We start from the raw sequence: 15742 nt of genomic DNA on the forward strand, positions 1-15742 counted from the left end.
AGCGAATGTACACGTTGTAGCAAGCTAGTTAGGAACACAATTCGATGTAATCCAATGTTAATCTTTGCCATCCAGCACAAATATAACCAATGGAACTCTAATATAGTGCAGTTAAAGTATAGTGTAGGGTGAAATTGTGGCATGTCAATATTTTTGCCACACTGTTTAGCTAACCAAAGATGGCTGTCACACCCTGATATGGCCATGAGGCCAAAACATGTTGGTGATTTTGTTCAACATGAACTAGTCAAATTTATTGAACATGAACTAGCCAAGTTAGTTCAACACGAATTAGTCAAGCAAGTTCAACATGAATTAGTCAAGTAAGTTGAATTTGAATTAGTCATGTTTATTTAACATTAACCAAGTGCCTTGGTCCTCCCAGTTTTTATGTCCCTCAAATTCCCACTCACTAACTACCCATAGATACGCTGCAGCGCTCCTTTTCTCGTTTATGGCTGTCAAACCGTTAGAACTGAATGTCAATTGTGGTCACTACAGCATCTAGCAGGTGATTGATAGACATTTGCTGCATGATTCTGCGGCTTGTCTACTAATGAACCAGAGCCCTCTTCATCTTTAGACACAAAATAGTTTCCTCACTTGCTCCAGCACGCATGCGCACAGCGTGCTGGAGCAACGATTGCGCGCTGTGCGCATGTGTGCTGGAGAAAGTGGGGAAGCTATTTCGTTTCGAAAGACGTTTCTAAAGATCATATTACAGAGGCATGTGAACAACCTCAACAGGGCTACGCTCTATGTAAGCACAACTAGCGATTCATAAAGACAGATTGATGAAAACAACCGTTTCGCAGCAGAAAATAGATTTTTAGAAACTGCATTCTCGGTGCCCCCACCACCGCCATTACATGGATATACTGGCTCGCGCTGGATTTTAAATTTCTTCTACATGCCTCCGAACTACACCAAAGTGATCTTGGTGAGTCAAACGTCTTATAATATGTCGTAAATAAGGTCCAGGTTGTCAAAAACGAGCATTGTCCTTTAAGATGGCTGCAGCCAGGGGTGAAAATTAACTTTTTGGCTCACGTTGAGTCACCTGCCAAGGGGACTGTAGATGAAAAAATCTACCGGCCAAATATATATATTTTTCAGATAGCCTTCCGAAATCTAGTCGCCAACTGGAAATTTTACCTGCATTTGGCTGGTGGCAGGTGTTAATTTTCAGCCCTGGCCGCAGCTCAACGCCATCACAACGCCACATAAACAGGAAGTCAGGTCTAATTGCTTAACCCATCATCCGATTTACATTAATACGCACACTTCTCGAGCCTTACTGAGTGCAATTTAAGATGGCCCCCACTCATCGCCAATGCACCACCACGCAAACAGGAAGTGAGGTCTATTCGCTTAACCCAACAACCGATTGACATTAAACTTTATATGCATGCTTCTCCAGACTTACGGAGCACAATTTAAGATGGCCGCCACTCAACCCCACCAAAAATCGACGATGCAGAGTTGCTAATGCTGCTGGAAAAACGTATGCTATTTAAGACGACGCAGAGGTGCTGTTGCTGCAAATGAAAATGCAGCTTTAAGAGTTGGGCCACATCCACCAAACCAGTACTCTGGTTTTGCACTAGTTGCTTTTGTTATATTTATTGTCATTTAATTGGGTTGCGATGATGCACTGAGTAGCCTACACCTCACTAATTCTATTAATTTTCTTTCACAGGCCTAAATATTTCCATCCTGTGTTGCGCACACTACATAAGTGGTAAGTCATATCCATCTTTTGTGTTGCTGTTAAAGCTGTGAAAATGTGTTCTTGAGGTATATTTCCAATGGTAGAGCAGCAAACCTTAAATCTGAATTGCAGATCGGAGCTGTAATGATGTGACTAATGGGGATCGTTGTGTGTTATAGGGTTTGGTGATGGGATTCCCGTGTGGGAATTTGGAGGTGTAAGGGCTGCTCTGAAACAGTGTCAAGTAGGTCCCAGCTTTTGCACCACTACAAGTTGAGGCATCCACATTTTGGACGCAGTTCTCACTTTCCATGTACATACATCGACTACATACTGCCTCCTGACTGAGGCAAATAGTCAGGAGGGTCAGGAGTGTGTACAGCAGTCAGATGCAGATGCTGCCATTTCTTCAACTAGTCATTCTCCGTCTGAGGACTTGAAAAAAGTCATAGAGCAAAGATTTGCAGCTGGTTTGCTGAAGTTGGAGCATTTGGTCCATGTACCAAGCACAGCTGTTGATGTGTTTTTAGAGGAGCTCCATCACTTGATTAGTGCTGCACCTGTTCCATTATCCTCAGACATTGTGAGTGACATCTTTCGTCAGAGAAACATCCCTGTTGATAAACTTGAAATTAGAGAAACGGTCAATGCTATTTTCTCTAGTAATCCTGTGAAAATATCTATACAAAAAGGTGGCCCGCTAAGTACAGCATATCTGCGTAAGCAGTATTACAAGGAGAACTTCAGTATTGTAGAGCCAGTTGAATACATTCTTGATGCCAAAAACAAACGCAGTTTCCAGTATGTCCCAATATTGATCATTGGTCATTACAGCAGCTGCTGAATAGAAGGGATATCATTGATAAAGTTGTTGAGGGCCATCAAAGCCAGGAGGGCACAAACCCTGGTGTGTACAAATCCTCAAGAGATGGTTCCCTTTTGAAAGAAAATAGTTTCCTGACTGGAGAAAAGCCAAGGATCATTCTACATCTATATGTAGATGACTTTGAAACTTGTAACCCCCTTGGTACCTCGCGAAAGAAGCATAAGCTTTGTGCTGTTTATTGGGTGTTGGCTAACCTACCCTACCTACGTCTCATTCCTCTCTCTCATCCATCTACCTGTCCATTTTCTGTAAAATGGATGATGTGAAAACCTATGGTTTTGATAAAGTCTTTGAACCTCTTCTACAGGACCTGAAAACTCTTGAGGAGCTGGGGGTTTATGTTCCGCTGTTGGGTGAGTCAGTTAAAAGTACAGTCCTCAGTGTAGTGGCTGACAATCTGGGAGCTCATGGTGTTGCGGGATTTGTAGAGAGTTTTTCTGGGGAATACTTTTGCAGATTATGTACCGGAAAGGGCAGTGATATTCAGCAACATTCTGTTGCATCTGGTGCTTTCAGTCTGAGAACCAAGGAGCTTCATCAGTCCCATGTCAAAGAAGCCCAAGATACAGGTACAGTTTGTTGTGGGGTGAAGAAGGACTGTGTCTTCACAAAAAATCTTTCTCATTTCCATGTTATCTTTGGCTATCCACCTGATCTGGCCCATGATGTATTTGAGGGTATAATCCCTGTAGAGATAGCTCATTGTTTAAGAGTGCTTATATCCCGTAAGCTTTTCACATTAGCCGACCTGAATAGTGCCATTGAGAAGTTTCCCTACAAGTGGGTTGACAGGACAAACAAGCCTCATGTAGTGTCACAGACTTACTCCAGCAGAAAGACAGTGGGGGGAAATGCTCATGAGAATTGGAGCTTACTCCGGTTCTTACCTTTTTTGGTTGGATAACTTGTACCTGACGATGAGCCTGCGTGGCTGGTTCTCATGGATATGAAGGACATCACAGAGCTTGTAGTTGCCCCTGTACATAGTGATGACTCGCTGGCTTTTTTAGAAAGTAAAATCACAGAGCCCAGGCAGAGATACACAGAGTTGTTCCCTGACATTAAGCTGCTACGAAAACACCATTATTTGGAGCACTACCCCCAGATGATCAAGCGGTTTGGTCCACTTGTCGGGCAGTGGACTATGCGCTTTGAGGCGAAGCACAGCTTTTTTAAGCAGGTTATAAGACACACAAGCTGCTTCAAGAATGTGCCCCTCTCTTTAGCCTCCAAGCATCAGATGATGATCGGTTACCATCTGAGCTCTCCATGTCTAAGCAAGCCTTACCTAGAGGTCTCTTCTGTATCCACTCTACCAGTAGACTAACTTAAAGAAGAAATAGCACATGCCATCAGGGTAAAGTTTGCTGGCACACCAGAGGTTCACCTTGCACAGTGTGTGACAACCAAGGGCATCACCTATAGGAAGGGAATGATACTGGCCCACAGAGCAGCATGTGGATTGGCTGAATTTAGTGAAATCGATCAAATCTGAATTGTACATGAGAGTGTATTCTACATTGTCAAAGAGCTCTGTGGCTGGTATAGAGAGCATTATAGAGCCTTCGAACTCAGCCGCGCACCCACAAGAACATTCACTCTTGTGGCACTCAGTGAACTCCTTGATGCTTATCCACTGGTTGACTATAGGATTGGATCAGCCCGCATGGTGACTCTGAAAAGGCATATTGAAATACAAGGTGCATCAGGTATAACAATTTGTCCCAGGGGTGGGGTTTATTAATTTCTGTCTACGTGGGGGCGGCTGTAGCTCAGATAGAGCGGGTCGTCCAATGATCAAAGGGGCGGCGGTTCGAACCCAGGCTCTGACTGTCCACATGTCAGTGTTTGCTAGCATAGGTGCATCTGTATTAACATCAGACATCATAACCAGTCAAAAACTCCTTGCGTCAGCTTTAAAGGATGGAAATCTGAAATGTATGATTGATTGATACTTTATTAATCCCTAGGGGGGGGAATGGATGTGTAATGTCGATTTTTTTTGTGTGTCTGCAGAGTAAACAGCTTTGAAGATGGGGACCCCTATGATCCTTAAGATCATCTTGACTGATGGCAGCGCTCAGAGGTTGACTCTCTCCCATGGACTCCCTGCATCCCTTGATGACCTTATAGTTGAAGTGAAGAACCAGTGTGGGCTACAGGACACTTTTAAACTTCAATTTAAGGATTCTGTGTTAGGAGATGAGTTCCTTAACCTCACCTCACTTTCTGAAGTGGAAGACAAAGGTACTCTTAAAGTAATTGATATGTCGAGACCCACCACCATGCCTCATGACGATGAGGAGACAATTATTCTCTATTCAGTCCTACCATCCGAAGTGTCCGGTTCTTCCGATGTACATGAGTCTTCCTTCCTGTCAGATGGATCTGTGGATACAGATATACTGTCATCGAGCGAGTCTACGAGCTCAAGGTCCTGTTGGCCTGCCGTTTTTCATGTTCCCAAGTTCTCTTACGATGCTGAATTAAAACTTCAGCAGGCAGGTTTAGCTTATATTCAAAATAGCACTGCACATATTCCAGATCCCAAGTTGAAGTCTGCCATCCTTGATGGTTTAGTGCAGGAAATAGTACAGTATAAAGTATATGTCAGTGATAAGGAAATGGAACAGCCCAGCGCAGAGTCTTGTTAAGAAACATCCGTGTTTAACTGAGAAGGGATCCTGCACTGGATACGGTGGCTGGAAGTCGAGTTTAAAATATAAACTATCCAACTACCGCACACAACTGAGAAAGCTGGGTTGCCCGGCGGTGACCGTGAACTCACTAAAAAACAAACCTGCAGGGAAGCACAGTGCAGCCTTTGGAGACAAAAAAGCAAAGAGAGCAGAGGTGAACTATTGCCCGACCTACCCATCAGAAGAAACCGAGGAGAGTCTGGAGGCCATGCAGAAAGCTCTACTCCTGGATGTAAAGAAGAAGAACAACAAAGATGATGTGAAGCTCAAAATGGAAAAGACCTTTGCACACAGAAGACATGAGGTTGTTCGTGATGCACCACTGGTGGTGGATTTCAGGGCAAGGTGGCCTGCTCTGTTTGATGTCAGTGAGGTAAGGCTCATCTCATGCTGTTTTTTTGTCTTGGATTTGCTGTTGATAAAAGTAATGCCTACACTGGTGTCTGATTTGTATACAATTGGTGTGTGCTTTCTCCCCCCTAGACTGCCCATGTCTGATGTTTTCTATCTGATGTTACCATCAGACCTGATTCCTTTGGTGCTTTTACCTGTTTTCAGATCAATGCTGAATTCAAGAGAATCACCACCATCCCACTACAGTCCAAGTTCCTGTCTAAGCTGGATGTCCACTCTGACAACCTGAGCGGGCTGTTCCAAAAGAAAGGAGGGCAGCTAGGGGAAAAGCTCAAAAGAAACATGGCACCAATGGCTGACGTAAGTGGTCCATCTTTGTTTCTTTCCTGTCGAATCCCCTACATGATTTGGAGCTCATAGCAAGGCCTATACCATCTTATGAATCATTAGGGGCCAGGCAGCGTAGCTGCCGGAACCCTATTGTATTTGCCTATATTATTATTATTATTATTCTCCATCTTCCACTGAAGTCTAACTTCCCATGGACAAAAAATCGCCAAAATTTGCACAAAGCTCCAGTCCTATACCCAAAGTCCTCAACCTGCATTGAAGGTCAATAAACCTGAAGGTGGCGCTACAGCAACAGTCTAAAGTTTAAAACTTTAAAAAAATCATAACAAATCAGCCATAGGTGCTATCACTGTAAAACCACCATGTGAATGTAGTCCCAAGTGAGACAAAACCTTCATACGCTTTGACCTTGCAGGAATTTTGAAGTCCATCACTCTGATTTCTTCATAAACTGTAAAACCTATCAAACCTATCTCCTCCCACATTTTTTGTTCAATTGACACCAAAATCGATCTACTGTATCTTCAGACTGTCCTTACCAAACGATCCTCACAGATTTTTGAAATATGAAAAATAGAGCCCACAGTACTTCAAAAAGTTTTACTGTTAACAGTTCTGTATAGTTCCTATTAATTCTCGCCAAATCAATGTCTGATCATCCTCATAAAGAGTGACAACATTGGCCACATATCCAAGATGTAGTATGATTTTTTTCAGAATTTTATCTCAAAAATTGAATTTTTAAAAATATGTTTAATTCTGTCCTCTGAAACCAACACTTCATACAGAGTAAACTACATTACCCACAATCCAACGCAAGCTCCACGAATCTGAGACATCGCTGTTGGCAACCCTACCCAACCCCCGCCGAGGATTACAATGACTAAATTGATTGATTGGCAACTGACTGAGTACACAGCTGCTGAAGTTAATGTTCAATTATGAAAAAAAAAAGCTAACAAAACCTCTAACCCACATTTTTCAATCAATTAATACTAAAGTTGCTACACTGGATCTTCAAACTGTCATTCACAAACTCATTGACCAGATTATTGAATTATCAAAATTGAGCTTACAATGCATTAAAATGTTTTACTTATTATTATTATTCTCCATCTTCCACTGAAGTCTAACTTCCTGTGGACAAAAAATCACAAAAATGTGCACATAGCTCCAGTACTAAACCCAAAGTCCTCAACCTGCATTGTAGGTCAATAAAGCTGAAGGTGGCGCTACAGCAAAAGTCTAAAGTTTAAAACTTTAAAAAATCATAACAAATCAGCCATAGGTGCCATCACAGTAAAACCACCACGTGAATGTAGGCCCAAGTGAGACAAAACTTTCATACACTCTGACCTTGCAGGAATCTTGATTATTATTATTATTCTCCCATCTTCCACTGAAGTCTAACTTCCCGTGGACAAAAAATCACCAAGATTTGCACATAGCTCCAGTAGTATACCCAAAGTCCTCAACCTGCATTGTAGGTCAATAAACCTGAAGGTGGCGCTACAGCAACAGTCTAAAGTTTAAAACTTAAAAAAATCATAACAAATCAGCCATAGGTGCTATCACTGTAAAACCACCACGTGAATGTAGGCCCAAGTGAGACAAAACTTTCATATGCTTTGACCTTGCAGGAATTTTGAAGTCCATCACTCTGATTTCTTCATAAACTGTAAAACCTATCAAACCTATCTCCTCCCACATTTTTAGTTCAATTGACACCAAAATTGATCTACTGTATCTTCAGACTGTCCTCACCAAACGATCCTCACAGATTTTTGAAATATGAAAAATTGAGCCCACAGCACATCAAAAAGTTTTACTGTTAACAGTTCTGTATATAGTTCCTATTAATTCTCGCCAAATCAATGTCTGATTGTCCTCATAAAAAGTGACAACATTAGCCACATATCCAAGATGTAGTATGATTTTTTTTGAGAATTTTATCTCAAAAATTGATTTTTTAAAAATATGTTTAATTCTGTCCTCTGAAACCAACACTTCATACAGAGAAAACTACGTTACCCATAATCCAACACAAGCTCCACGAATCGGAGACATCGCTGTTGGCAACCCTACCCAACCCCCGCCGAGGATTACAATGACTAAATCGATTGATTGGCAACTGACTGAGTACACAGCTGCTGAAGTTAATGTTCAATTATGAAGAAAAGCAAACAAAACCTGTAAAAATTAATAAACATATCTCATCCCACATTTTTCAATCAATTAACACCAAACTTGCTACACTGGATCTTCAGACTGTAATTCACAAACTCATTGACCAGATTGTTGAATTATCAAAATCGAGCTTACAACGCATCAAAATGTTTTACAAATGTTTTACGATACGAATGTACAAAATGAACATTGGAATGTCAACTTTCTTGTTGTCCTATTCTCTCGCTTATTGCTCCTAAACTTGTCGGAAATTGCCTGGCCCCGCCTCATCGCTGCGAAGCAGCTTTAATTGGTGTTATTTTCTCAGAGAAATGCGTACCAATCTGACCATGGCCATCAGAAGTTGACTATAAAATAAAGCATAAAGCTAAAACAAAAGGGAATTAAGATGCTTATAAAAAAAAGAAGTCCTTTCAGAGTGATGGTGTCGATGTCAGACGAGAGTGTATCCTGAAGGGACTGTGCATCTACATGGGTGAAGATCCAGAAAACCTTGTGCAGGAATATGTGGAATGTACATAAATCGGTGCTCACATTTTTCCTCTTATCCTTCTCTCTTCTCTTGTTCTACTTGGGTGACTTGAATTGATTTGAACTGTCAGCTTACCTGCTCTATACTGTCACTCTGCCTGCCCAGTTTCATATTCATTATTTTTTTATAGATCTTGGACCCACCCCTACCCTACCCTCTTTGTAGGTCTTATTTACCTACTTTTATTTGCTTAGCTGTGGTCTCTAGGCCACCGATGTCACTCACATAGTCATTTACAGGACGTCTGTAAGTAATTAATTTATAGGACGTGGGGATGCTATGCAAGTGCCTTATAGAGGGCACCAAAGCATTGTGGTCTAATGTGCTTGGCACTTGTTTGTCTGTACCTTTGTCTTTGTACAGGGCATGGATGAAAACGCCATCAACGAGGCCATTGAAGACACCACTCTAGGGGTTTACATTGTGAAAGGACATGCTTCAAGTGAAGGACCAGAGGACATCGGAATTGTCCTTGAAGGCAGCAAGGTGTTGCAAGATCTGAACAATGTAGCATTAGCTACTGCTCTGCTCTTTGGGCTGATGTATGCCCTGAACCTCAGTTATCCTGCTGACCTCCGCTACACCTTTGAGGTAATCCAGAAGATTTTCATGGAACTGGATGGAGGTAAACTTTCAAACAAAGCACTTGCTCTAAAAAATAGGCTCTTTCAGTGAGTGCCTGCACACAACCTCAACGCACAACTTGGTTTCTCTCGGTCTCAGCTGGTCTGGTAGTTTCTAGGGCCATGTACCTAACTAATCGCTTTGTCCAAATATATATATATATATTTTTTTTTTTTAACTTGTCGTGCCGTTATGTTTATCGATTCATTAAGGTTAATTAAGCCTTGTGTAGTGTTCCATTGACACCTTACTTTCATTGACACTGGTACATTTTGACACAAGTACAACAAATGTAGGCCTACATTTCAACATTATAGTGCCGTTGCAGGTTAACAGCCCTTTGGTAGATGCGTGTCCAGGAACTATCTGTGTTACAAAAGATTGATCAGTGACTGGGAGCCGCTATGGGGCTCAACACACTGCGCACAGGAAAACACAATACACTCAATTTACAACATTAAAAACAACATTTATACAGTAGCAGTTTTGTTTGCTCCTGTTAATGCAGTTAATGTACTGTTTTGGGTACCAGTTCCTCATTTATTAGGCCATTTGCACTTTATTTATTTATATTTTTTTACGATTGTGACCCGAGTTAAAATGTAGTGCCTTGTTTCAAATTCTTTACATTCTTGATGTCAAAAACAAAGGCAGTTTCCAGTATGAAGTATTGAAGTCTTTACAGCAGCTGCTGAGTTGAATGGATAGCATTGATGAAGTTGTTTAGGGCCATCAAAAGCCAGGAGGGCATATTCTGGTGTGTCATATCAGTACAATTCCTCAAGATGGTTCTCTTTTGAAAAAAATGTTTCCTGAATGGAGAAAAGCCAAGGATCATCCTACATTTTTATGTTAATGACGTTGAAACCTGTTTATTTCCTATTTTGTATTTGTCAATTTGCGCCTTTTTGCTTTATTATGACTATGGCACTACACATTTTAACCCAGATCACCCGTACCTTGAAAGTAGGCTATTTTATTTTGTACATGTATATGAGGGGAACTTTGAAATGAAGCGCTTGCTCTAAAAAAAAGACTCTTTCAGTGAGTCAGTGCCTGCACCCCCCCCCCTCTCTCTCTCTCTCTCTCCCCCTCTCCCTCTTTCTCATCTCTCTCTCCCCCCCTCTCCCTCTCTCTCCCTCCCTCTCTCTCTCTCTCTCTCTCTCTCTCTCTCCCCCTCTCCCCCCCTTCCTCTCTCTCTCTCCCCCCTCTCCTTCTCCCCCCCATCTCTCTCTCCCCCCCCCTCTCCCTCTCCCCCCCCTCTCTCTCCCCCCCCCCCTCTCCCTCTCCCCCCCCTCACTCTCTCTCTATCCCCCCTCTCCCTCCCTCTCTCTCCCTCCCTCTCCCTCTCTCTCTCTCTCTCTCTCTCTCATATACAAATTATTAGGCTGGTAAAATGTGTAGTGCCTTACTTAGCACTTTTTTCTTATTATTGTGACCTGGGTTAAAAGTAATGTTACTGTACTACCGTTATTGTACTACCGTTTTTCCCCTTACTGCATTGGTGTGATGGAACTACCAGAGATCACTGTTTTATGAGTTAATGTAAATGGCTGTCAAAATAAATATATATATTTTTTCAGAACTTCGGATCCTCCTTTTTTCAATTGATCTATGGTTTTGCATTTGTTCACATTAAATACATTTCTATAGAATTTTTATTTGAACAAATCAAGTTGGATTTACAGACCTAACTTGGGTACCAGAGACATAATTAAATTGATTTAAAGTAACTTGATACATTTGAATAACATTACTATTAAATCAAGTTAAAGTTACAGTTGGAAATTAGGTACACTGGACAAGAGGAAATTATTTAATATTACACAATAAATTGATATAACAGTAACTGATTAATAATGTGTAGAGTCAACATAATTCTTTTAAGCAGTCTTAATGTGAATGAGATATTTTGGTTTCACAAATAATGATTAATTCATAATTACGCAATGTATTTATGTTACAGTAACTGACTAATAATGTGTAGAGTGAACGTGATTCTTTTAAGCAGTCTTAATGTGAATGAGATGTTTTGGTTTCACACATTCAGATCATGTGGGACCGATGTCCACATTAAAATCAAGTAAATCCAATGCACTTTTTTTTCAGTGCAGTTGAGAAACCATGTCAGTGTGAGAAATGTCTGATTTTTTTTTTTAACATTATTGGGTCTTGTTAATAAAATGTATACATCATACAGTACTCCCTATTCTCTCACTGATGTCAGAAAGAAGGATGGATACCAAAACTGTCTACGACATTTATAACGTGAGGAAAAAGTTAACAAATAGTTAGCAAACATTATTAGACATTTGTTTATAATGAATAATCTTCACTTTAGATTAGGGCACACAATAGCATCTGCAAATGATTTATAGATTTTTAATGGATGTCTAACAAATCATTTGTTAAACATGATAAGGGAAGTCTAGGAATTTTGTGTCTATTTATAAAAGTCGGATCGTTCATAACAGGTTGAGAAAAAAGTATACAAATAGTTTATAAACATTAACAAACATTTGTAAATAATGAATAGTCTTCACTTTAGATTGGGGCACACAATTGCATCTGCAAATGATTTATAGATTTTTACTAAATGTCTAGCAAATCATTTGTTAAACATGATAAGAGAAGTCTAGTAAGTGCTTTGTGTCTTCATAAAAGCCAGATCGCTCATAACAGGTGAGTAAAAAGTCCACAAATAATTTATAAACATTAACTGACATTTCTGAATTATGAATAGTCTTCACTTTAGATTAGGGCCCACAATAACATCTGACAATGATCTATAGATCTTTTAAGAATGTTTTATAAAGCATTTGTTAAACATGAAAAAAAAAAGATGTTATTGTGAGTTTTTTTTACGCATCTACAAATGTTACTACACATTAGATAACATCTTTGAATATTTCACTAATAATTTACAAATAAGGTTGATCTTGTGTAAAAAAAAAAAAAAGATCTACTGATCATATGAACGATGAAGTAGTACATTTTTCTTATTATATACTAATCAGTTATAAACTATGGATAATCATTAACAAATATATATTCATGGTTTGTTCATGATGAGCAAATTATCTACTAATAGCTTACAAATGATTTATAACTTAGGTTTCCAACAAATAATCATATTAGTTATTAGTTGCAGCTGACATTCATCCATCTTTCTTTCTTTCCTTCCTTCCTTATATTGAAAGAAATATTCAGAATGACACTCTTTTTCAGGCTGCAAACTCATATTAATATATTTACCTGGACGTCACTGCACTGCCCGCGACCTGCTCTGACCCGGGGGGGCGGAGTCTCGCCATCACGCCACTACCACGCCACGGACCTCACAACACAGCCTCTGAGGTGGCTAGAGACACACAATCTTCACTGGTGAAGGCAGGTGGGTAGCCCGGCATGGCCTTCACTGTCCACGACCGGCTCTGACCCAAGGGGGCGGAGTCTCACCCCCATGCCTCTATCCATGCCACGGCCCCACAACTCAGCCCCTGAGTGGGCTAGAGACACATGGTCTTCACCGGTGCGGACGGGTAGGTGGCCCGGAGAGGGGTACACTGTCCTCGACCAGCTCTGACCTGAGGGGGCGGAGTCTCACCACCACGCCACTATCTACGCCACGGGCCCCACAACTCAGCCCCTGATTGGGCTAGAGACACATGGTCTTCACCGGTGCGGGCGGGTAGGTGGTCCGGAGAGGGGTACACTGTCCTCGACCAGCTCTGACCTGAGGGGGCGGAGTCTCACCACCACGCCACTATCTACGCCACGGGCCCCACAACTCAGCCCCTGATTGGGCTAGAGACACATGCTCTTCACCGGTGCGGGCGGGTAGGTGGTCCGGAGAGGGGTACACTGTCCTCGACCAGCTCTGACCTGAGGGGGCGGAGTCTCACCACCATGCCACTGTCCACGCCTGTCTTCGCCGGTGGGTGCATGGAGATTGCCTGGTCCATAGTAGTTCTAGCAGTAGCTGTTACATACAGCTGCAGCAGCTAGCCCACCTCACATTTTCTCCAGGAAATGTACTTTCTAGTTATTATTATTATTCTAGTTCTCCGCACTTTTTTGAACCTTGCTAGAAACTTAATTCAAACTTTAAAATGTTCATGATGTTTAGCTGTTTCAGGGGTCCATTCAGATTTTTTATATTTTTTATAGTTTTTTAGTAATTTGACTTTTAAAACTATTTTTTGTCCCAATGAAACAGCTTGAAACTGCTTTCGGAATGTTCAGAAACTTTATGTTTTTAGAGTGATGGCAGCAGTTGCTTTGAAAATATTCACACATTTTGTAAACTGCTGGCACTCCTACAGTTTTGAAAGCTCACACACATATTATACAACAAAATGTTCACACAACTGTGCTGATTCGTACAATGTAAGTATCTAAGCCGTGTGACTTATAGTCAGTGCCGGCTCCAGCTTTTTGGGGGCCCCAAGCACAGAATGAAGTTGGGGGCCCCAAGGACCTATTTGATATTCATTTAAAATCGAATAGGCTACTTAAATCCGTTTTCTAAAGAGCTATACAGTAATATTGCGAGAGATCATGTTAGGTTATGTACATGCCTTCAAAACCTTTGCCTTCTGCTTTTCTTTGTGGCAAAGTCATCAATAATGTCATCATAGGAGAGATGCTGGCCCAGCTCCCGATTGATGCTCAGGATGGAAAGTCCACTCAAACGGTCCTGTGCCATTGTTGACCGCAGGTAGGTCTTGATTAGCTTTAGCTTTGAAAAACTCCATTCGGCTGATGCCAATCCTGAGAGCAACCCAGAGGTTAGGATACACTTCTTTCAGCTGCTTGTTAAAGAAGTTGTTTTCCAGGTTCTTCAGTGCATCACTTACTGACTTGTCAGGGGCTTCGTAAGAAAAATGCCTCTGTGTTTCTGAGCCTTTTCTGTTTAAGAAGAGGCTCTACATTCATCTGCTCACCCATCTCCTTGGCAGTTCTCAAAGCCCCTGCAAACCCTGTATCTCTGTAGGCTGTAAGAGATGTTTTGGCCTTTGAAATGAGGTCCACTGCAATATCCAGTTGCATTGAAGTGGACTGCAGGAGCTTGTTTATCTGGTAATGTTGGTGAGAATGTCACACCAGACCACGGTGCAGATCAGAAAGCGGTAGGATCCAACTTCCTCAGCTAGGGCTTGTGCCTCCACCTTGGCAACTGGATCCCTGCAGCTTTCCCTCACTTCCAGTAAGGCCTCCCGGATCTCAGCAGCCTGGTGTCTCACAGCCATAACACTTTGGAGTCTGCTTTCCTATCTACTCTCACTCCATGATTTAAGAGAGATTGATGTGTGTTTTGAGAACTGTCCATCGTTGAGTGGATGACGAAAAGTAAGTGAAAAGCTTTTGGACATGTCCAAAATAGCCAACTGCATCCGTGGATGATTTTGCTGCATCGGCGATGACTAGGTTCAGTGTGTGCTCCACACGGGACAAACACAGCATGGGGGTTCTTCTCCAGTAGTCTTGCCTGCACACCTTATTTTCTCCCTTCATGTTGGCCCCATTGTCATATGACTGCCCTCGACAGTCATCAAAAGGAATGGTTAGCCCCTCCAGTCTGTCCAAAATGACATTTGACAAATTGAGCCCTGTCGTTTCCTCCACAACCACAAAGCCTAGGAAGTGTTCCTTGACCTCTGGTTTCTGCTCAAATGTCACAATATGGATTATTATGGACATCTGTTCCTGGTGGCTGATATCAGGGGTGCAATCCAGAATGATTGAATAGTACTTTGCCTCTTTAATAAGTGATACAATGGTCTGCAGCAATTTGTCACTTGTCAGTTTGATCAGCTCATTTTGTATATTTTTACCCAGATAGTGAGCATGAGTCTTGCCATCTTTAATCTGGGCTAAATGGTTCTCCATTACTGGGTCGAATTTGACAAGAAGCTCAACTTATTTCAAAAAGTTGCCGTTGTCTGGTTTGTATATGGTGTCGGTTGAGCCCCTGAGACCGAGGTTGCGTAGAGCAAGAGACTGAATGATGGCTATCAGTCGTGTGAGAATGTCCCACCAACGCTTTTTCTCAGCCTCCATGATGGACATCTCAATGTGATCAATAGTCTTGCCTTGTTTCAAGCGCATTTCGAGTTCTTTCCACATGATCATACACTTTCTGTGGTCTGCACTACCATCGTGTGTTCTGAGATCTGCATTTATGTTTGACCAGTCAGAATGTCCACCTTTAGTCAATCTGTAGTCCTTCTGACAAAATAATTTGCAACAAAAGCAATACACTGCATTGCCTTTAATGGAGTACATAAGCCAGCTTCTACGTATGTTTTCTCCATTCTCCAGCTTCCTGTACGTTAAACTGTCATGGAAACCTCTCCCGTCTGGATTTTTGGGGAAGGAAAACTTTGAAATGGTCC

The 15742-nt window shown here is 41.6% G+C and overlaps 1 protein-coding gene across 1 annotated transcript in view; it reads left to right on the plus strand.

Moving 5' to 3' along the window:
* Positions 1-4630: 4630 nt before the first annotated feature.
* snphb (syntaphilin b) overlaps positions 4631-15742 on the plus strand; it is a gene marked incomplete at both ends in the record, with an annotated part of 36455 nt that continues 25343 nt past the window's right edge. The window contains 4 exons of the mRNA XM_084436065.1: positions 4631-4844; positions 5404-5669; positions 5855-6010; positions 9084-9345. Coding sequence (XP_084292191.1) covers positions 4631-4844; positions 5404-5669; positions 5855-6010; positions 9084-9345 — 898 coding nt within the window. The remainder of the gene's footprint in view (positions 4845-5403; positions 5670-5854; positions 6011-9083; positions 9346-15742) is intronic.

The sequence above is a fragment of the Borostomias antarcticus genome (assembly GCF_949987555.1).
Source record: "Borostomias antarcticus genome assembly, chromosome: 3".
NCBI classification, from domain to species: domain Eukaryota; kingdom Metazoa; phylum Chordata; class Actinopteri; order Stomiiformes; family Stomiidae; genus Borostomias; species Borostomias antarcticus.